Here is a 22,527-nt window from a genome sequence, read left to right on the forward strand (position 1 = left end):
CAATTTCCTGTCTAGCGTATATATGTGCTTTCCTTGGTTGGGTCGAGATATCGTTAGGGTCAAATGGCTCTGCTGCATCTTCATCATGTTCATCTTCGACAATCATATTGTGCAAGAAAATGTACGTCATCATGATGTATTGAAGGTTCTCTTTACTCCACCCACGAGCTGGCTCTCTGATGATTGCCCAACGAGTTTGGAGAATACCAAATGCTCTCTCCACATCTTTTCTGTATGCCTCCTACATCTTTGTGAAATGTTGTGTCTCTGCCGTCCTCGGATTTCTAATTGCCTATATAAATGCCGCCCATTTAGGGTAGATACCATCAACTAGGTAATAACAATAGTCATACTGCCTATCACCTACATGGTAATGGACTTGAGGAGCTTGACCAAGGCATACATCATTGAACAATGGTGAACATCCAAGGACATTAATATCATTCAGGGAACCTGGAAGTCCGTAGAAGGCATGCCAAATCCAAGTAACGTAAGAGGCCACCGCCTCCAAGATGATTCTTGGTTTTCCTTTGTAGCCAGTATACTGCCCTGACCATCCGGCGGAACATTTTTTCCACTGCCAGTGCATACAATCAAGTCTCCTGACCATCTCCGGGAATCCTCTTTCTTCAGCTTTGTCAAGCAGTCGTCACAAATCTACCTTCGTTGGTCGGCGGAGGTATGTCTCGTGGTATACATTCTAGATAGCTCATGTGAAGTGCTCCAAAATCTCAATGGCAGTTGATTCTGCTATGTCTAGGAACTCATCAAAGACGTTAGCTGTAATGCCATATGCAAGCATCCTCATAGCGCATGTCAGCTTTTGACTCTCTCGGTAGCATCTCTTGTTTGGATAAAATATGGATCATAGTTGGCCACATCACGCATCATCTTGTCAAAGACCCAAGATTGCATTATATATCGCCTACAAAATATGTTTGGTTCATACCTGCACAGGTCGGTGAAGTATTGAGCTTTGAGTGGTCGATCCATAAGCTCTCGATCTCTGCGGACATACTTACGACCTTCTGAAGAACCGCCCCATTGTGATTCCTCATCTTCCTGGGATTGGATATGCACGGCAGCGGCAAACATCATCATGGATCTTCGATGGTTTCTCGTGACCGCATCTTCTTGATCTTTTAACAACCATTTCGTTAATCGATTCATTGCAAATGAACTGAAAAAATCAAAAGGAAATAATATGGAGATTTCTAGGATTTGGATATGAGAGGTCTTTGTGAATTTGTGAGAGATGAAGGTGACAATGACTCCATATTTATGGACGATTTGAAAGGAGATCATCAAATAAGAAAAGACACGTGGCAGATAATATATAAACCGTAATTTAGACAACCACATACAACTTGACACGTGGCAACAAAATCAACCCAAATTCGGGATAAGAAATTATCTATATACACATGGTCAAAATATCTTCTTAATAATTTCATCGTTTGTCATACATGCCGATACAACATGACAAACAAAATATAATCTGACATTTTTTTATATTAAATATTATTAAATGATAACAATTATTTTTATCATTCATAATAAAAATAAAAATATGAAATCTTACTTTATTTAATTAAATTAATATATTTTCAATATAATATTCATAAATATTATTATTATATTATATTTTTAATCAACAATAGTGAAAATAACACTCATATAACACCTTATTATTAGAGATGAGAATAAGTGCTATATGAATAGTGTTACAAAAGGAAGGGTTAAAATGAGGATAGCCACCAAATAGCACATAATGGTTGGAGTTGCCTGTTGCCTTTATAGTGTTCCAAGTTCCAACACTTAATTCTGTTTTTTTTTCCTGATGAATTAGAAATTAGATTACTCTCTCGTCTCCCGAACCCCTCCCTACTTGAGGAACCTTTCTCACTCTCTCAACAGTCAAAGAAGGCAATCCAATGGCAGATGGTAATCACAGTGAGCCCCCTACAGTTCTGGTACTTCGCCGATCCCCAACCATTGCTCTCTTGGAACCCATAGTCTCCCAAAAATTCAACTTACTGAAAGCCTGGGACTCTCCTCTCCCTCAAGACCAGTTCTTGACCACCCACGCCCGCTCCGTCCAGGCCCTCCTCTCCTCCGTCGGTGGGCTGCCCATCACCGCCCAAATCCTCCACTTGCTCCCTTCCCTCAAATTCATAGCCACCACCAGCGCCGGCATTGACCACGTTGACTCGGCCGAGTGTCGACGCCGCGGCGTTGCTATCGCCAACGCCGCTAAAGCCTTTGCTGAGGACGCTGCTGACATGGCTGTGGGGCTGTTCATTGATGTCATGAGAAAGCTGTCGGCTTCGGATCGGTATGTTGGGGACGGGCTCTGGGCTACCAGAGGAAACTATCCTCTTGGTTCTAAGGTTAGCAATTCTAGCTCCTTATGCAGTCACATTTATATATATTTATTTGAGTTAAGAATGAAACTTTGATTGAATGATGAAATGAGAAATTTATAGGGGTTATGATGATTGGAAATTTCAGATTGGAGGAAAGAAGGTTGGTATTGTTGGATTGGGGAACATTGGTTTAGAAGTTGCAAAAAGATTGGAGTCATTTGGCTGCAGTGTCTTGTACAATTCAAGGAGCGAAAAGCCATCTTTGTCATACCAATTTTATTCCAATGTGTGTGAGCTTGCAACAGACAGTAATGCTCTCATCATCTGTTGTGCATTGACAGAGCAAACCCACCACATGATCAACAGGGAAGTTTTGTCCGCGTTGGGAAGAGAGGGGGTTATCATTAATGTAGGGCGCGGAGCTATTATCGATGAGAACGAAATGGTTGAGTATTTGGTGCGAGGAGAGATCGGAGGTGCTGGCCTGGATGTGTTTGAGAATGAGCCTGATGTTCCTAAAGAGCTCTATGCATTGGATAATGTTGTACTGTCACCGCATCAAGCTGTCGCTACACATGAAGCTATCGTGGCTTTGGGTGAAGTAGTAACAGGGAATTTGGAAGCATTCTTCTCAAACAAACCGTTGCTTTCTCCGGCTGTGATTAATTGAATGGAGTTCTGTTTGCAGGTTAGTATCTTCATACTTTTCTAAGCATATTGCTATTTGAGTAGCTGCAAATTGGAGGTTCTGCTACATTTGTATTGTAATTTTTCTTCTAGAAAGTTTGCAGCACTTTCTTTTGAATGAATGCAGGGTACAAAATTGATACAATTAATAAGGAAACGAGGGAAGACGGTGCTGAAGAACTGCAGTTTTATTGTTACTGGTATTATCTTTTGGTTGTGGTCAGCGTGAATAATTTGCCAATGATGATAATTGTTGAACTTTTGCTCTGGTTTTCAAGAGGCTTCCGTCCCTTGCGGAATCAGTATGTCTTAGTCTCTCATCCAAAAACATATGCAGCTTTGTATATAGTGATGTATCAGTCAGTTTGAATGTTGCGGATGATATAATCGATACTTTTTTTTTATGCCATTGTGTAGCTTCCCTCTATATTTATTGTCATTCTTTGAAACCAGAAGGAGAATGGAGGAATGAATTGGTGTAAAAGGTTTACTCAATACGGTTATCCTTTTATATAGAATATGACGATCAACTAGTAATTAGTAATTACCATATTGATGTTGAATTAATTAGTAAATAATTCAACAATGAATCAAAAACTATATTGAAAGATTGTATTAAACAGAAATTTATGATACATAGCCGACTTTTTTTTTTTAATTTTCTCATTTATCTATATCTATACTATTATTAAGAGAATAGACTTTGTTAGCCAAACACTTAAAACAGAGCAATTGGCAAGGAAATCCAACCATTGTAGCTCATTACAAACCAAGGAAGCTCGCATAAATGTAAGACTAGTACAAATAAAAATACCATCGCCTCCCAAGGAAAAATCGCTGCCTACACTTAATTGTGGCACATATGAAGAATAAAAACATCTTAGAAAGCTCTTAGAAGTTATCCCTATGCATACTAGGCTTGAAACCAATTACATACTCACATTCAAGATAGCTACCAACTCTTACAGAAGTCATGATTTGCATAACTAGCACTTGTAGACCACCTAAAGGCCTAACCTGCCCAAGTAGGTTCAACTCTCGGGCTAGGCCAGCCCAGAGTACTAAGTAATATGTGAGGGTGGCAAGGCACCTTCCTTGAAAGCCCCTAAGAGAGGCCAAAACAACCCAAACTTGAGTCCAAGCCCAGGACCAAGCATTAGCAAAGCTAGCAGGAGCACAGCCAGCTCGCACCATCTACCAAAGTGGCACTGCTGCCATCTCCCGCGACCAACCATTCCGACAAATCATCATCCAACCATTCACAACAGGAATCTGCCCACCGGACTGAGCAAAAATCCCCCAAGACTGGAAACAAGAACAGCCTAATTCGGCTCAAATAGCCTCCCTGACAACCTTGCAGTCTGACTCGGATCTATTAACAAGACCATCACCGAGATTCAGAAGTGTTTTCTTCTGTATCCGTTTCTTCATCACTTAAAATATTTATTTCATTTTCATCTTCATGTGATTCTGAAGATGTTGTTTCATCATCAGATAGCGTATTAATATCATAGTTGAAATAAGAAAGTAAATCTTCATATTCCCAACAAGTTGTTCCTATTTGGTTTAAAATATATGATTTATTTCCTCAATTGTTGACTGAGGATCTTTATAGATTGTTTTCCAATGGTCTAAAATTTCAACTATATTATTATATTCATCTTGATTTTGTTCTTTGTTTTGAAGAACCATTATATCTTCTGTTCCGTAGAACAATTTGGGGATTTGGTTATCTCCAGGGTAACTCATCTCATCTTGTTGTAAGATAAGAGTATTAATTACTGTTTTAGTTAATTCTTGTATTTGTTCGTTAGTCTCTGTTTTGAGATCTATGTCTACAATTTGAGCAAGAGATTGATTTTTTTTTTCAATCTTGCTTGTTGTAGTACTAAGATTAGAAAGTTGTTGTTCAACTTTTTCATTATATGTTTTTTGATTTTTTGATAGCATATGTAACATATCACAGATAAATTTTACAGTATTACTAAGAACAGAAATATCCTTATTATAATTTTTAGGAATATGTAATGTATGATCATAATTTTGTTCATCATATAAACATTCTAAAGGTTCTGTTACAAAAAGTTTAGCCATTAATACTTCATAGATGGTACCTAAAGCCGGTTCTCTCTAGTGCTTCAAACCAGTTCCCAAAAAGCCTAACAACCACTACTTGGTTTAAATGGCTATGTAAGGATATGAGCTTCGAGAGAGTATAGGTTTTACTATGAAATATGTATATCAAATCTTTTTATAACAAAATTTAAGCTCTAATAGATGAACAAAGAAGTATGACAATAAGATAACAATCGAAAAGTAATTTACATAGTAAGAACACTTGGTAGATGGATATGTACAAGGATGAAACTTGATGCTTGAGTTTCCTCAAGCTTCCAAGCTTTGAAGGCTATATACAAACTAGATCTTGTTTAGTTCTGAGACAACATAAATTGAATATCAACAGTAAACTGAATACCAAACAACCAGCGTTCATTTTTCTATTTGAACACAGCAGTAATAAGGATGTCCCTTTAAACACTTCCCTTTTTTCACTTAAAGAAGGTAAATCAAAACTAAATGGAAACCACTAAACCAAATTTGGAAAAAAATTATGTTGCTATTACAATACTTACAGGCCTCGGTAGATACCAAATCTTAGCCAACTCTTCAATTAAGCATAAACACAATGATTGACTGAATTTAACTTTCAACAAACTCAGAATCGAAACTCTGAAATTACATAATCAAATTCAATCACCCAAGAAAACCCCTAATTCAGTAATCCTAACCGTAAAAAGCTAATCAAACCCAACACAACAAAACTCAATTCCCAATTTCCGAAACCCACAATCAATAACCTGAATCAGAAGAGAACAACAAAAACGACAACAAGATAAAAAGGTCTACAGTCGCTTCGAAGGTGGTAGAGGTTTGTAAATATTGTATAGGTGTCACTTCAACCTAACCATAGTTAGTGACTTGATAATTTGTAACTCTAGTTAGGTTATTTTTGTAACTGTAGTTAATTAACTCAAGTTACTTTTTGTTAACCATAGTTACTTCTCAATTGTATATATAGGAGTGATGTTGTAAGTTAAGGGACACGGTCTCTTCACATCCATACTTGTCTTTGTAATTGGTTGCTCTTTCCTTTCTTTGTCCAAACTCTTACAAAAATTTCTGCTACATCAATAAAATTTCTCCTTTTGTGTTAATATATATATATATATACACACACACACACACATACATACAGATACAAAGTGAGGTCTCACTCTGAAATTAAAGTGTGAGGTTAAAGATTATACATTATATATATATATATATATATATATATATATATAGTTGTAAATATAAAATGGGAATTGGTCTATTCATTTCATTTGATAGTCCATTTTCTATAGGAGAGAATCACAATGAAAATATTAATTACAATAATGACAGTAGATGCTGATTTAGCTGTAATCGTTAATTCTTTAATTTCCTCTTCGTCAGTTACTTTGACAAAGTCACATAATGTGTTTTTCCTTTAACAATAGTATATAATTTTGACTACACATGGTATAATATTTAATTTGCGGGCTTACGGGCTGGGTGGGCTTTTACGAGCCTTTGGCTGTTCGGGCCGGATTTTAAACTCCTAAACGAAGTCCGGTCCTCTACCCACTAAAGAGGGCTTTTATACAAGCGTAGGTAGGCCGGGCTTTCATCTGTCGGACTTGCGGGTCTCCATCGGTTCACTTAATCTGCGGGCTTTATGATGAGTCCTAAGCAATGATTTTAAAAGTAGTTGACATATTTCTCCTGTTACAAAGGCGTACTATGAACCGTGAAAGAAGGGCAAAATCCGATGGCGGATGATAATCAAAGTGAGCTCCCTACGGCTACAGTTTTGATACTTCGCCAATCCGGATTCATTGGTCTCATGGAACCCAAACTCTCCCAAAAATTCAACTTACTGAAAGCCTGGGACTCTCCTCTCCCTCAAGACCAGTTCTTGACCACCCACGCCCGCTCCGTCCAGGCCCTTATCTCCTCCGCCAATGGGCCGCCCATTACCACCCAAATCCTCCACTTGCTCCCCTCCCTCAAACTCATAGCCACCACCAGCGCCGGCATTGACCACGTTGACTTGGCCGAGTGTCGACGCCGCGGTGTTGCCGTCTCCAACGCCGGTAAAGCCTTTGCTGAGGACGCTGCTGACTCGGCTGTGGGGCTGTTCATTGATGTCATGAGAAAGATTTCGGCTTCGAATCAGTATGTTAGGGATGGGCTCTGGTCTACCAGAGGAGACTATCCTCTTGGTTCTAAGGTTAGCAGCAATTCTAGCTACTCATATATATAGTCACATATCTAAATTAAATATTTATTTATTTATTTGGGTTAAGCATGAAACTAATTGAATGATGTAATGAGAAATTTATAGGCGTTATGATGATTGAAAATTTCAGATTGGAGGAAAGAAGGTCGGTATTGTTGGATTGGGCAACATTGGGTTCGAAGTTGCAAAAAGATTGGAGGCATTTGGCTGCAGTGTGTCGTACAATTCGAGGAGCGAAAGGCCGTATCTGTCATACCAGTTCTATTCCAATGTGTGTGAGCTTGCAGCAGACAGTGATGCTCTCATCATCTGTTGCGCATTGACAGAGCAAACCCACCACATGATCAACAAGGAAGTTTTGTCTGCGTTGGGAAGAGAGGGGTGGTTGTTAATGTAGGGCGCGGAGCAATTATCGATGAGAAAGAAATGGTGCAGTGTTTGGTGCGAGGAGAGATAAGGGGTGCTGGCCTGGATGTGTTTGAGAATGAGCCTGATGTTCCTAAAGAGCTCTTTGCATTGGATAATGTTGTACTGTCACCGCATCAAGCTGTTCTTACACATGAAGCTTTCGTGGGTTTGGGTGAATTAGTAACAGGGAATTTGGAAGCATTCTTCTCAAACAAACCGTTACTTTCTCCGGCTGTGATTGATTGAATGGAGTTCTGTTTGCAGGTTAGTATCTTCATACTTTTGTAAGCATATTGCACGTCATTTTGGTTTGCTTGCAATCTGTGTAGTTTCAAATTAGAGTTTCTGCGACATTTGTTGTAATTTTTCTTTTAGAAAGTTGCAGCACTTTCTTTTGAATCAATGCAGGGTACAAAATTGATACAATTAATAAGGCAATGAGGGAAGACAGTGCTTAATAACTGCAGTTTTATAGTTACTGGTATTATGCAGAAGTTGTGGTCAGTATAAAGAGATTGCCAATGATGTTGATTGTTGAACTTTAGCTCTGGTTTTCAAGAGGGTTCCATCTCTTACGGAATCAGTATGCCGTAGTCTCATCTGAAAACATATGTACCTTGTATGTATTGATGTATCAATCAGCTTTAATGTTGCGTATGATATAATGGATGCTTCTTTCTATGCCACTGTGTAGCTTCCCTCTATGTTTATTGTCATTCTTTGAGACCAGAAGGAGAATAGAGGAATTAATCGGTGTAAAAGGTTTACTGTATTCGTTTCTCTTTTTTATTAGAATATGAAGATTAATTTCACACAATAATTCTAATTCCGATTAGGCAAAATGAATTGTTGCAATTTAATTTTTTATTATTTGGGGTAAGAATTATAGCTAATGGATGGGGATTGTGATTTGATGTCTAGAATGCAGAGTTTACATCATGTTAATGTTATAGAAATGCTCTTTTGTTTTTGTTCAATGTTGATAATTTGCTAAATTGAGTAGGGAAGTAAGTAAGTACTAAGTAGGGACTGCTGGTTTGGAAAGCATTGCTGTAAAAGTTGCAAAAAAAAGTGGAGCTTTCTGCAAATTGTTGTACAACTTAACGAAGAAGAAGCCATCTGTTTCATTCCCTCATCATCCCACTGTTTGTGAAGATGCAGCAATTGGTGTATCTATGATTAACTAAGAAGCATTGATACGGGTACGAGTATCTGGATACGATACGATCGGATACGTGGATACGGCAAATCTGAAATATAGTTGGATACAGGTACGAGAAGGATACGTCAATTAAATAATATATATATATATATATATATATATATTTTATACTTATCTTCTTCCGAATCCTAACATCACTATGAGTGGCAACAACTAATATTTTTTAAAAAGGTATTAAAATATCCTTTATCCTTTTAGCATCAAACCCATAAAACCATCAGAACCATCAGATTGTCATCAAAAAAAAAAAACCAGAACCATCAGACCTTTCTAGTCGAATCGAAGCAATCAAACCCATATAACCAAAGCATCAGACCTTTCTGGTCGAATCAAAGAAATCAAACCCATAAATCCTTTCATCCTTATCCTTTTATCATCAAACCCATGAAAGCATCACACCCTTAAAACCAATCGAAGAACTTGTACCATCACAGAAGCAATCAAATTCATATGGGTAAGAAGAAGAGAGGGGAGAACGTAACGAAGCGAGCCTAATTGAAGCTCCAACCTCCAAGTTCCAGGTGAATCGAAGAAGAGGAGAAGAGAAGAACAAGTCTGATTGATCTGTAGTCTGTGACTTGCGAAGAAGATGAGAAGAGAAGTGAATGACCAAGCGGCGTATCCGGTTTATTTACATACTACGTATCCGCAAAGGATACTGACGTATCCAAACCGTATCCAATCTGGGTCCGCGTATCCGAGCGTATCCAAGCCGTATCGTACCCGTATCCCTGATCGATACGGGATACGAGGCCAAATTGCCGTATCCGTGCATCATAGATGATTAATAACTTAGGTTTAGATTAGGAAATGGAAGCTTTAATTAATTGCCTTTTTCATTTTGCTGGCGGGATTCTTCAAGGCTTCAATGGCTCTGTGTGAGCTGTTCAATTCCTTTGTGAAATTTTTGGGTAGTAAATGCAGATACTAGTTTTTAACACATTGCTAGTGTTTGATGTTTTTACCATATCTCCCTGCTTCCCCGATCATGACGTAAGATATTAGATATTGAGAAAAATTCAGTCACCGTCCCCAAACTATGCTGCCAAGGCCAATTTGATACCCGAACTCTCAAAAGTATCAATGTGATACCCAAAGACATATTTTGATATCAACGTGATACTTCCGTCAGAAATTCCTAACGGGGCCGTCTGTTTGCTGACGTGGCAAGCACGTGGGTCCTATGTGATATTTCTATCAGGGGTAAAATTGTCTTTCTCTACTAATTAATTAATTTTAAAAAAAACAAAAAAAAAAACAGAGATCTGATCTCTCTCCCCCTTTCGCAATCTGATCCTCTCTCCTTTCTCTCTCTCCACCATGGCCGCTTCCTCCTACCCAAAAACCCCAAATCTGGTCCTCACACATCATATCTCATACCCATCCGCCTCGAACCCACCAACTACTTTATCTGGTCCTCATCTCATGATCACCATCTTCACTGCCCACGGCCTCTACGGCAACGTCGACGTCACCATCAAAACCCCCGACAAATTCGCCCTCAACGCCGGAGTCGAGCCCACCGCGCAGCTCACCTCAGACTTCAAGCTCTGGCGCCGGTACGACGTCGGATTTGCAGACGATTACAAAGGGAGACGACTTGGTGAATGTGTATGTGGGGAGGATTGATGAGATAAGGTCGAAGCTCTCGTCTGGTTTGATTGGGGAGGATTCTAATTTGGCGATAACCGAGAGAGCGACGACGAGCCAATTGACTATGAGCGTGGTTCTGTGGTGGAGGTGAAGTCTGAGGTAGGTGGTGGAGGCCAAATCGTTAATGGGTCCGACCCAATTGATTGTGGCTTGGTAGTGTGGTGAACGTGAAGTCTGAAATTTCAGAAAATTTGAGGAGTTCTATTGAAGAAGAGTTGGGGAAGGTTAGTTTGGTTGGAGGGAATGAAGAAAGTTTGGTTCTTGATAGTGGGAATGAAGTGAGTGAGGATTTGGAGACCAAAATCGAAGGTGTGGAGGGTGTGAAGAGCAAAATGGAGAGTGGGATTGAGAGCGAAAGTTCGGATTTGGAAAGTGAGATTGAGAGTGAGAGTTCATCAGTAGCAGCATCTTCTTCGAGTAGTCGCTCTAGTGATGAGGAGGAGGAGGATGAGAAAGAGAGAGAGTGATGATATGGATGAGGAGAAGGATGGAGAAGGGAATGTGAAGGCGGAGGCGGAGAAGGAGGGCAATGAGGAGGCTTGTGAACTTGAAGAAGGTGAGATAAGTGGTGCAGAGCAGATAGGTAATGGAAGTGGTGATGAGGAGATTGACCGTGAAAGTTTTCAGGTGGGATTCCAATTTTGGGAGTGGAGATGGGAGATTGAACTTTTGGATTAGAAGTTGAATTATTTGTTCTTGTTTTCAGACATTGTTTGTTCTTGTTTTCTCAATTTGAATTGGATTAGAAGTTTTCAAATTGCTGCATTTGCATGTAATGTGAGATTCTTGATGTTGGGGGCGGTAACTGTGGTCGGGGCTGAGCTCACGTTCGAGGCCAAAATCGGAATTCATTTTGGGGTGAGTGGTTGGTGGCTGGTGGCTGGTGGCGGAGCTTGCTTCGGAGGTTGCGGCTTAGTTAGAACAGAAGAAGAAGAAGAAGAAGAAGAAGAAATGAAAAGGAAAATAAAAATAAAAATAAAAATAAAAATGAATTAACAAAAACAAAAGGGTAAGTTGGTCATTTAACCTCTTTTTTTGTCTCCACGTGCTTGCCACGTCATCAAATAACGGAGCCGTTAGGAATTTTTGACGGAAATATCACGTTGATATCAAAATATGTCTTTGGGTATCACATTGATACTTTTGAGAGTTCGGGTATCAAATTGGCCTTGGCAGCATAGTTTGGGGACGGTGACTGAATTTTTCTCTAAGATATTTGGCAATACACCTAACATGTCAACTTCGTATAATTTTTATCAATTTATTGTGGCCGGCAAGGGTTCAGCACCCACCCCAGCTCAAAAATACTTAAAAAGGGCTTTTCTTGACGTTCTCCACTATGTTGGATTCTTTATGCTTCAATAATTGAATAAAAAAAACAAAACAAAACAAATTAAAAGTTCAGACTATTCTTCATTTGAAATTGACAATTAATCATATATCTTCCACTGATTCATCGTCTCCTTTCTATCTTCGCAGATTCCAACCAGGCAGGAAGCTAAAATGGCCAGATTGCAATTCCGTGATGCCAATGAGGATGATGTACCATCCGAGGAACTCCCACATCTCCTACTCATTCATCCACCATCATCCTTCACACGTCTCCCATCTGAAATCTGTGAAAAGTTCCGTGTCCTGAAAGCATGGGAGTCACCACTCTCTCTAGACCAGTTCCTGATCAGCCATGCACGCTCAATCCAAGCCCTACTCATTCGCGGCTTTCTTATGATTAACACAGACATCCTTCAGCAGCTACCGGCACTGAAACTCATCATAACAATCAGCGTTGGTGTGAACCACATTGACATGGCAGAGTGCCGGCGGCGTGGGATTTCTGTTACCAATGCAGGAAGTGTATACTCGGAAGATGTTGCTGATATTGCTGTTGGGTTGTACATTGATGTGCTTAGAAAACTTTCAGCAGCAGACCGGTATGTAAGACAAGGGCTTTGGAGTAGCAAAGGAAATTACCCTTTTGGTTCCAAGGTTACCTCTACCTCCATTTTGAGTGGATTGTTGATTGTTTCATAATATTGTTTTTCTTTGCTATGGATTGCACGCCTTGCTAATTCTGCATATATGCCATGTTTTTTAGGAAACATTATCGAGTTATTTGTAAAGGTACTGAGTTTATTAGTAAGGGTGATTACCACAATTTTGGCTTGGAGGCAATAAGATGGTGAGAAGATGACCCACCTATGACAGAAGCTAACATTGTGTTATTTAAAACATGTGACTTTCAAAATTAACATGGCATACGGATACATAACCAAGATCCCTAGTTAATCTGATCCCTCAAGCATTACTCAAAGTCTGATTAGTGCAATAGACACATGCACATAATTTTTCACGTTATGTTGTAAACTAATACGACCACGGTCTGAAAATGTGATTCCTCAGTAGTGCTCAATCTTGTTCAACCTGCAAGTTCAAATGGTTGCTCAACTTTCTGATCTTATGCAATTGTCAACTGGTTAATTTCAGTTAGGTGGGAAGCGAGTTGGGATTGTTGGATTAGGAAGCATTGGCTTAGAAGTTGCTAAACGACTTGAGGCCTTTGGCTGCATCATCTCATACAATTCAAGGAGGGAAAAGCCAACTTCGTCATACCCCTTCTATTCCATCATATCTGAACTTGCAGCCAATAGTGATGCCCTCATCATCTGTTGTGCGTTAACAGAACAAACCCACCATATGATTAACAAGGAAGTCTTCGCTTCACTGGGAAGAGACGGTGTGATTGTTAATGTAGGCCGCGGGGCAATAATTGATGAGAAGGAACTGGTGAAGTGTTTGGTGAGTGGGAAAATAAGAGGTGCTGGTTTTGATGTGTTTGAGAATGAGCCTCAAGTTCCTGAAGAGCTCTTTACATTGGACAATGTTGTTCTATCCCCACATACGGCTATTTTTACTCCGGAATCTTTGCAGAGCGTGAAAGAAGTACTAATCGCCAATGTGGAAGCTTTCTTCTTGAATAAACCTCTGGTTACGCCTGTCATGGATGAATAAATTTGATCCTATTAGCTGGATTATTTAGTCCATCTTTTGTTTCTTAAAGCTTTTTGTCACTGAACTCTGTTCTGTACGGACTCAATGAGTCCGATTTCAAATGAAGTCTAGTGTATAATGTTCGATGTGGTTTTCAGTTGGAAATTTGCTGTAAGCAGCATCCAGTAGTAGCAAATATGTTTCTAGGAGGAAGAACAAAAAATTGATACGACCATATTCAAATTCTTATTGGATAGGTTTGATGTTATGGCTAGCGGGAGTAATAGTATACTCGTGTTATAGGGATTTGACCTTCATGCAAAATTAGGCTTCTCCCTGCCTGCTATTTCTCAAATTTCTGTTTCTGACCTCATTTGATTTCGAAAGCGAGAAAAAACTTGCGTCACAAAAATTAGTTTCATTCAAAAATAGCTGCAGCCTTCGGCTTATGAATGCTATTTTTTTATTAACTTCTATAAGTGGCGACTTAACGGTGTAACTTTTGAAATAAACTTCTTTATTTAATTTTATCAAACACTTTTAACTCTGCCTCCGGGTAAATGGAATAGGCTCGGTAAAAATCCTTTACTGTTTCACGAGAACAAGATTTGTGACTTACTGTGCCCAGTGTTTAATTCTCTGTTCTTTCCATAATTTGGGAAGAGAAAGCAAAAATTGATTTTGATTACCCTCTACTATATTCCTGGATCCTCATCCCAGTTCAGAACCACTGAAAGAAACCCCAATGGCCCTATTGCCAAACCTCCCAGATGTCCTGATCATCCAACCACCACCAGCCTTCATATCTTTCGAATCCGACTTCACCCAGAAGTTCAACATCCTCCGCGCATGGGAGTCGCCACTCCCTCTGGACCAGTTCCTCACCACCCACGCCCAATCAGTCCATGCCCTCCTCTGCCGCGCCGAGACTCCGATCAACGCCGACGTCCTCCGGCTGCTACCGGCCCTGAAGATCGTGGTGTCCGCCAGCACCGGCGCCGACCAAGTGGACAAAGCCGAGTGCCGGCGGCGTGGGATTGCGGTGACCAACGCAGGAAATGCGTACGCGGAAGATGTTGCTGATATCGCTGTTGGGTTGTTCATCGATGTGTTTCGGAAGATTTCAGCAGCTGATTGGTATGTGAGAAAAGGGCTTTGGAGTAGCAGTGGAGATTATCCTCTTGGTTCCAAGGTCTGTGATTTCTTTTCGTATAACATCTTTTCTTTGATGCAATTCAATAGAGTACTTTTCTGTACGATTTTTATTTACATTGATGTGATGATTTTAAAAGTTTATTTGACTGTTAAGTACAAATCATGGAGTTCGATTTCAATTGATAGATAATGTTGTCAATCGATTTGAAGATGTTGCATTTATTTTTTTAGTACCTTATGTCTCGGTTAGTCGTGGCTCTGCCCCAGTTCCAGGGACACCATCTCATTGGTTCATGCATAGAATTTGGAAAACTATGCCATGCTCGTAGAAAATACGCCAAAAATTATTTCTGCAATGAAAACATTCAATAAGTGGGAAACTTACGTATTCTCTGATGGCATGCATTAGCCCGATCATAATGATTTTTGTCACAAGTACATATCTGAAAATGTGGTTCTCAGGATTACTCAGCTTCTAACTTGTGATTTCTCATTATTCAACAACTTTCTATCTTAATTGCAGATAGGTGGAAAGCGAGTTGGTGTTGTTGGATTGGGAAGCATTGGCTATGAAGTTGCCAAAAGACTCGAGGCCTTTGGCTGCAAGATCTCATACAACTCACGAAGCGAAAGGCTGTCTTTGTCATACACCTTCTATTCCAATGTCAGTGAACTTGCAGCAGACAGTGACGCTCTCGTAATCTGTTGTGGGTTAACAGACCAGACCCGCCACATGATCAACAAGGAAGTCTTATCTGCATTGGGAAAAGATGGAGTGGTAGTTAATATAGGGCGTGGGGCAATTATTGATGAGAAAGAATTGGTCAAGTGTTTGGTGAATGGAGAGATTAGAGGTGCTGGTTTGGATGTGTATGAGAATGAGCCTCATATACCGAAAGAGCTCGTGGCAATGGACAACGTTGTTCTGTCTCCACATAAGGCTGTTTATACAGTAGAGTCTGTGAAGAAAGGAGGTGAAGTAATGATCGCCAATTTGGAAGCTTTCTTCTCCAATAAACCTTTGGTCACTCCAGTCATATATGGATGAATAAATATGATTTCTTGTTGAGTGAGTCTTACTTCCATTTAAATTGAAGAATACATTCCTTGCCTTTCCAAATTTCTGTCATTGAATCAAATGAAGTGATGATGCTGATAGCCATTCTTCTGTTTAACTTCACTATTTAAAGTTTTAGAATTGGCAAGTGTGGAGTCAGTCTTCTGGTAAGCAAATGAGGTTTGTCACCATGACTCTTGAAAGGTACTCTAGATGAAAACTGAAGCTAATATAGGGCAACTTTTGCTGCTTTCATTTCTATCTTAACAGCAAAAACTGGTACGAACAATGCTTTCATTTGGACTTGAATTTTGTATCCCAATGGCTGCTATTGGTAGTCATGTAAAATATAGGATTTTCAATCGTAAACTTAGTGCGAGTAAACAGAATTTCATACTCAATCGCGTAGATAGATATAAAATTCCATAGAAAGCTATATTCGATGAAAATCATCCATACGGCTTTGGAGGGGATCTTTCCTATCTTTTCTTTCCAACGATGTGACATTTTAATCTTGGAAGCAGTCACAGCGGTAATGGGATCTAGGGTGTCAAAATTTCACTTCGTCGGAATATGGTCAGATTGAAGATCAAGGTTGGATGGTGACAAGGGCTACCGGAAGAGATCGTCGCGGCTGCTGTGGAGAGACAACGCGGTCGACGCAGCAAGCTTTTTGGTGGGAGGTTGTGCTGTTCAAGCTTGGGCCTATATTGGGTTGGATTTTGTGCTTGGGCTGCTCAAACAAGTATAGATGATGTTTTGTCACCCTCACTCACTCATCATTTGGTTTATACGGGTAGGGGGTTAGTGTTTTGGAGCGACTCATATGCCCCTTTGTTTACAGCTATCATTTATTTCTTTTGCTTTTGATAAAAGAGTATTTTGTTGAGTGCATTGACGGTTAGATATTCATTTAGTTTGGTTAAGCGTGTTGAGAGTTGAGACTAGATTTTAGTAATAGGCTTCATAAACAAAGCTTCATTGTACTAGACTACTAGTGAGTGGTACTGATTTTCCTTTAGCTACTTGCTCACTGATTAAAGCGTAATGAAAACTTTGTTCTTGTTTTAAAAAAGTTACAGTGGAATGATACGAGAAATATTTGGGATGTGGAATCATAAGAGAATTCTTGAGCCTAGGTTATCTTAGTTTTACCCCATTATTGTCAAATTGAATGACCGAGAGAGTTATTCATGATTTATGCGAAACATTTTTAGAAAATAATTCCAAAACTCCAAAATTGATCTCAAGGAGCACTAAACATACAAGAACTTCAGCTTGTAAAATCAGTGTCGGTACAGTTTATCTTTTCTGTGCATCATTTTGGGAACAAAAGGCAAAACTAATCTTGGATCTCACTCTGAGTCTCTAATGGACCAGCAGTTGCAAAACCTCCCAGATGTCCTGATCATCAAACCACCACCGGCCTTCATATCTTTCGAATCCGACTTCACCCAGAAGTTCAACATCCTCCGAGCATGGGAATCACCACTCCCTCTGGACCAGTTCCTCACCACCCACGCCCAATCAGTCCAGGCCCTCCTTTGCCGCGCTGTGACTCCGGTCAACGCCGACCTCCTCCAGATGCTACCGGCCCTGAAGCTCGTGGTGACTGTCAGCACCGGCGCCAATCACGTGGACAAAGCGGAGTGCCGGCGGCGTGGGATTGCTGTGGCCAATGCCCGAAATGTGTACTCGGAAGATGTTGCTGATATCGCTGTTGGGTTGTTCATCGATGTGAATCGGAGAATTTCAGCAGCTGATTGGTATGTGAGACGTGGGCTTTGGTCTAGCAAAGGAGACTATCCTCTTGGTTCCAAGGTCTTTCATTACTTCCACCCAACATTGAATTATTAACTTTTCTATGTGTTTAACTGGATCAGGGAATTTAAGTTAGGAACTTTGGATTTCAAATCCTATGTTTGTTGCCAAGTGTTTTGTTTGGAACTGGCTAGAAATGAGATTATGAGTGTGTGTGTGTGTGTGTCCTAGTGGCACTGCCTCATTCCCATCTCCGCATACTAATGCAACCAAGGATTTGTGCGTCTGTCTATCTTGTTCGAATATAGTAGTTGCAGTTTGGTAAGGGATGTGCCCAGTAGAAAATCCACCAAAACTCATATCTTCAGAGAAAATCCGATAAGTGGTAGACTTACGGTTCTCTAATGGCATGCATTAGCCCGCCCCATCACAATAATTTTTGTCAAGTAAATGTGGATGTAGTCCTCAGGATTACTCAGCTTCAACTTGTGATTTCTCATAATTCAACAACTTCCTAACTTAATTGCAGATAGGTGGAAAGCGAGTAGGTATTGTTGGATTGGGAAGCATTGGCTATGAAGTTGCCAAAAGACTTGAGGCCTTTGGCTGCAAGATCTCATACAACTCAAGGAGTGAAAGGCCATCTTTGTCATACCCCTTCTATTCCAATGTCTGTGAGCTTGCAGCTAATAATGATGCTCTCATCATCTGTTGTGCATTGACAGACCAAACCCGCCACATGATCAACAAGGAAGTCTTATCTGCATTGGGAAAAGATGGAGTGATAGTTAATATAGGGCGTGGGGCAATTATTGATGAAAAAGAATTGGTCAAGTGTTTGGTGAATGGAGAGATCAGAGGTGCTGGTTTGGATGTGTTTGAGAATGAGCCTCATATACCGAAAGAGCTTATGGCAATGGACAATGTTGTTCTGTCTCCACATAAGTCTGTTTATACCCTAGAGTCTTTCAAGAGAGGAAGTGAAGTAATGATCGCCAATTTGGAAGCTTTCTTCTCCAATAAACCGTTGATTACTCCAGTCTATGGATGAATAAATATGATTCTATTTGCCCTTTTTTGTTTGCCTGTATTTTGTGTATCAAAGCTATTTTTTAACTGAACTCCTTGTTCGCATGGATACTGTAATGTATAAGGGCCCGACCCAGTTATATTCCTTAATTGCCTGTCAAATTTTTGTCATTGAAGCAAATGAAGTGATGATGCTGATAGTCCTTATTCTGTTTACTGTTTAACTTCACTGTTCAAGGTGTTAGAATTGTAGAGTGAGGAGTTAGTCTTCTGGTAAGCAAAGCAAATTAATGAGGTTTGTGACCATTCAGGGGGAATTCTTATAAGGTACTCTAGATGAAAACTAAAGCTAATACACGGCAACTTTTGTTGCGTTTTCTATCTCAACAGCAAAAACTGTTACGAACAATGCATTTATTTGGACTTTAATTTAGTTTCCCAATGGCTGCTGTTGGTAGTCATGTCATGTAAAATACAGGATTTTCAATCGTAGCAGGAAAGGGAGGAAACGGATGCTAAATTTAGTAAACATGGTCTCATAGGCACATTTATGTTGTAGGAGAATTGTAATTGTGTTTATTATTGATAATAGGAGCTCTTATATAGGGAGTTACAAGGTACATAAAAAGTAATCAGAATACAATTAAATACCTAGAACACTTTCCTATTACAACTCTAAACTCTAGTTTGTAGAGGCACACATTATGTCAACATCCTTCAACACTCCCCCTTGTGCCGCTCAAACTTGGTGATGACGCTTGGATCGTTGCCTCACTAAAAACCTTGTCAGGTAACAAAAACCCTGTGGGACAAAAATAACCCTGGTCGAAGGACAAAAAGAGCACAACACGTCCTTCACTGTTCGAGATCAAACATGTAGACATCATATCTCCCCCTGATTGCTACAATCATGGGAGTTCGGATAACTTTCTTAATCCGATACTTCTCACATGTTTCTCGAAGGTGGATTTAGGTAACAACTTAGTAAATAAGTTCACTACATTATCCTCTGATCGGATTTGATTCACTTCAATCTTTAGAAGTGCTTGTTGTTGCTGATTGTAAAAGAACTTAGGCGATATATGCTTGGTGTTGTCGCCCTTGATGAAACCTAATTTCATTTGCTCAATACAAGCTGCATTATCTTCATAAATGCATGTAGGTGCATCTGTGGTAGACTTCAAACCACAAGTTCCTCGAACATGTCTAACTACAGACCTTAGCCATTGCATTCTCGCGCGGCTTCATGTAGAGCGATAATCTCTACATGATTTGAGGAAGTAGCAACAAGGGTCTGCTTTGTAAACCTCCAAGATATCGCAGTGCTTCCCATGGTAAAGACATAACCCATTTGGAAGCGACATTTGTGAGGGTCAGAGAGATACTCTGCATCAGCAAACATCACCATCGTTTTGGTGTAAGGGAGGAGGATGACGCCGGCCACCCTTGGCGGTGGCAGCTTTGCCGGTCATGGCGTCTTGGACGGCGCCACTTGGGCTAATGAGATCCTTTCTCATTCTTCCGTTATTCTTTTCTCTCTGCAGGGATAGAACAGGCCCATATCTATCGTACATTTTAAGTAACGAAAGATTGTCTTTATACCAGTCCAATGACGTTGCGTTGGCGCGGGGCTATATCTAGCCAACAAGTTCGTAACAATTGAGGTGTCCGGTCTTGTATTGTGATAAGTACAATAATGCGCCTATTGTACTCAGGTAAGCACTTTTGCTATTAACACGTTTTCGTCATCATCCCTGGGACGAAACGGATCCCTTTTAGGGCCAAGACTCCGGACGACCATGGGAGTGCATCTTTGACTTTATCAAAATGCAAAGCATTTATTGACACAGTTACAAGTTCTAAATCTAGACAAAACCGTGTTCTCCCAAGGTCCTTCATCTCAAACTCGGATTTCAGGTGTTCAGCGGTTTCCCTTAACTCTCAAGGGTTGCAATCATGTTTATCAACATAAACCATGACAATTGCAAATCCAGAACTTGTCATGAAAACGCAGGGGCATAGTTCATCATATCTCTTCCCAATCAAATTGTCACTTTAGTGAGCGTTTCACCCTCATTACAAACGCGCTCTGTGGTCAAGAGCCACTTGATTTGGGTAAATGAAGTCCACAAGAACCTTCATTATATTCCGTATCTAGATCCCCATAGAGATACGTAGTGACCACATTCGTAAGCTGCATGTTCAGTTATTTGGAAACTACCAAACTGACAAGGTAGTGGAGTGCAATGACATCCATTACGAGAGAATATGTCTTCTCGTAGTCGATTCCAGGGCGTTTTGTGAGAAGCCTTGCGCCATAAGGCGAGATTATCATCTCTTTTTCTCATCACGCTATCTAACGAAGACCTATTAATGTCAACAGGTTTTATGTTAGGAGGTGTTGGCATCTCAGGCCCGAAATCCTTCCTCTTCGTTAGTGAATCCAATTCAACCTGGATCACATCTTTCCATTTAGGCCAATTTTCTCTACGTTGGCATTCTTCAACGGAGTAAGGTTCAATGTCATTGGTCAAAATAATTCCACGTCTCCATGTACACTAGTGTAATTCGTAGAGATCTCTATATTCTCAGGAATTGGTTCTAACATTGAGGCGTCCCCCAATGATGTCTCTTGGACATAACCACAATCCAGGATATTCTCATGAGACGGATTTTGAGTATCAATGATCAATGGATCAAGTTGTGCCAAACTCGCTCTCTTCCTAGGGTGAGAATCCATCGAACCTATGAGTCTCCTACGCTCTCTAGCGGAACCCATGGTCTATGACGCCATTATGCCACTTTGTGGCGTCACCATACCACCATCCATGGTAGTGGTGCCGTACCTATCTCCTCTGGGTAGCACCATGTCCTCCTATGGGGACATCAATCCTTGCAGACATGTTTGCAGCAGGTATATGTAATCTCGTCACTTTTAAGGGATCAAGATGAGCCATAGTGGGGACAGACCATGACAGTTCCTGTCGTTTTTGTTGAACGTTGGCGTTCTAATCTCTCCCTAACGATGGGAAGACTGTCTCATCAAAGTGACAATCCGCAAATCCAGCGGAAAAAAGATCGCCTGTCAAGGGTTCTACATAGCGGACTTATAGTTGGAGACTCATGTCCAACAAATATATATATATGCATTCGTTGCAATGACTCATGTGGATGCGCTGTGGCGGCGCAAGTGGCACATGAACCGCACACTCAAATATGCATAAGTACGAGATACTAGACTCGAACCTAGTCACTAGCTGTAACGCAAATAAAAGTTGAGTGGCTGCTATAAGTCGTAAACGAATTAGTATAGCTGCATGCTATATTGCATAACCCAAGCGGAAATATTGGTGCGCATTACCAATGTCCGGGCTACCATCGTAGTCGTTTAATGGTGGCTTTTCAGCGAGACCAATTGGGTGTGTACATGGGAATATGATACTTGATATCAATACCCAATTATATGCAATAGTCATCAAAAAATTTCGATGTAAACTCTCTATGTAACGTCCCGTATCTCAATTACCCGTTTACTAGTCATTTGGACGGTAAACGACTTTTATTTTCACTTTTACTATCGTTTCAGTACGTTTAGTGGCCCTAAAAGTCGACTTTTTGTTCGGGTCAAAATTTGAGAAAATTTCCTTCATGAAAGTTGTTGGGGACGTTAAACTGAGCGCGTGCATATGTAGTGCGTAAAAATCGGAGTTCGTATGCGAAAGTTATGAGCGAAATAAGGAAGTTACTGTTCATGGTAAAATTTTGATAAAAATAGAAAATTACCGAGGTAGGTTTCCATTTCCGGAAACCCACCCCTTCCTCTTTCTCTCTCCTCTCCCCCGACCTCTCTCTTCTCCGTTCGGCCCTTTTTCTTTCTCCC

At 40.3% G+C, this 22,527-nt stretch overlaps 4 protein-coding genes and 1 pseudogene across 5 annotated transcripts; all 5 read left to right on the top strand.

Annotated features, from left to right (window-relative positions):
* Positions 1-1,800: 1,800 nt before the first annotated feature.
* Positions 1,801-3,462, top strand: LOC112178893 (glyoxylate/hydroxypyruvate reductase HPR3). Its single transcript, XM_024317160.2, has 3 exons — positions 1,801-2,390; positions 2,512-3,054; positions 3,181-3,462. The coding sequence occupies exons 1-2, from the start codon at positions 1,935-1,937 to the stop codon at positions 3,034-3,036; spliced, it is 981 nt and encodes a 326-aa protein (XP_024172928.1). The 5' UTR covers positions 1,801-1,934; the 3' UTR covers positions 3,037-3,054; positions 3,181-3,462.
* Positions 3,463-6,846: 3,384 nt separating this feature from the next.
* LOC112178884 lies at positions 6,847-8,465 on the top strand (annotated as a pseudogene).
* LOC112178879 (glyoxylate/hydroxypyruvate reductase HPR3) lies at positions 7,908-13,802 on the top strand. 2 transcript variants are annotated; one of them, XM_024317136.1, is made up of 3 exons: positions 7,908-8,046; positions 12,137-12,643; positions 13,142-13,802. In XM_024317136.1, the coding sequence occupies exons 1-3, from the start codon at positions 8,029-8,031 to the stop codon at positions 13,664-13,666; spliced, it is 1,050 nt and encodes a 349-aa protein (XP_024172904.1). In that variant the 5' UTR covers positions 7,908-8,028; the 3' UTR covers positions 13,667-13,802. The 2 variants fall into 2 exon arrangements, with proteins under 2 accessions (XP_024172904.1, XP_040371523.1); XM_040515589.1 differs by lacking the exon at positions 7,908-8,046 and adding an exon at positions 8,723-9,053.
* A 445-nt stretch (positions 13,803-14,247) lies between these two features.
* Positions 14,248-16,253, top strand: LOC112178909 (glyoxylate/hydroxypyruvate reductase HPR3). Its single transcript, XM_024317183.2, has 2 exons — positions 14,248-14,837; positions 15,324-16,253. Exons 1-2 carry the CDS (start codon positions 14,391-14,393, stop codon positions 15,846-15,848), a joined length of 972 nt encoding a protein of 323 aa, XP_024172951.1. The 5' UTR covers positions 14,248-14,390; the 3' UTR covers positions 15,849-16,253.
* A 733-nt stretch (positions 16,254-16,986) lies between these two features.
* Positions 16,987-18,818, top strand: LOC112178919 (glyoxylate/hydroxypyruvate reductase HPR3). The gene is made up of 2 exons (XM_024317194.2): positions 16,987-17,678; positions 18,148-18,818. Exons 1-2 carry the CDS (start codon positions 17,229-17,231, stop codon positions 18,667-18,669), a joined length of 972 nt encoding a protein of 323 aa, XP_024172962.1. The 5' UTR covers positions 16,987-17,228; the 3' UTR covers positions 18,670-18,818.
* Positions 18,819-22,527: the final 3,709 nt, after the last annotated feature.

Source organism: Rosa chinensis, chromosome 1 (assembly GCF_002994745.2).
Source record: "Rosa chinensis cultivar Old Blush chromosome 1, RchiOBHm-V2, whole genome shotgun sequence".
NCBI lineage: Eukaryota > Viridiplantae > Streptophyta > Magnoliopsida > Rosales > Rosaceae > Rosa > Rosa chinensis.

Excerpts from the sequence above, each read along its gene's own strand:
- LOC112178893 (XM_024317160.2), top strand. The coding sequence starts at position 1,935 with ATGGCAGATGGTAATCACAGTGAGCCCCCTACAGTTCTGGTACTTCGC. Across the intron at positions 2,391-2,511 it reads ACTATCCTCTTGGTTCTAAG|ATTGGAGGAAAGAAGGTTGG; the intron begins GTTAGCAATTCT and ends TGGAAATTTCAG.
- LOC112178879 (XM_024317136.1), top strand. Across the intron at positions 12,644-13,141 it reads ATTACCCTTTTGGTTCCAAG|TTAGGTGGGAAGCGAGTTGG; the intron begins GTTACCTCTACC and ends GGTTAATTTCAG.
- LOC112178919 (XM_024317194.2), top strand. The coding sequence starts at position 17,229 with ATGGACCAGCAGTTGCAAAACCTCCCAGATGTCCTGATCATCAAACCA. Across the intron at positions 17,679-18,147 it reads ACTATCCTCTTGGTTCCAAG|ATAGGTGGAAAGCGAGTAGG; the intron begins GTCTTTCATTAC and ends ACTTAATTGCAG.
- LOC112178909 (XM_024317183.2), top strand. The coding sequence starts at position 14,391 with ATGGCCCTATTGCCAAACCTCCCAGATGTCCTGATCATCCAACCACCA. Across the intron at positions 14,838-15,323 it reads ATTATCCTCTTGGTTCCAAG|ATAGGTGGAAAGCGAGTTGG; the intron begins GTCTGTGATTTC and ends TCTTAATTGCAG.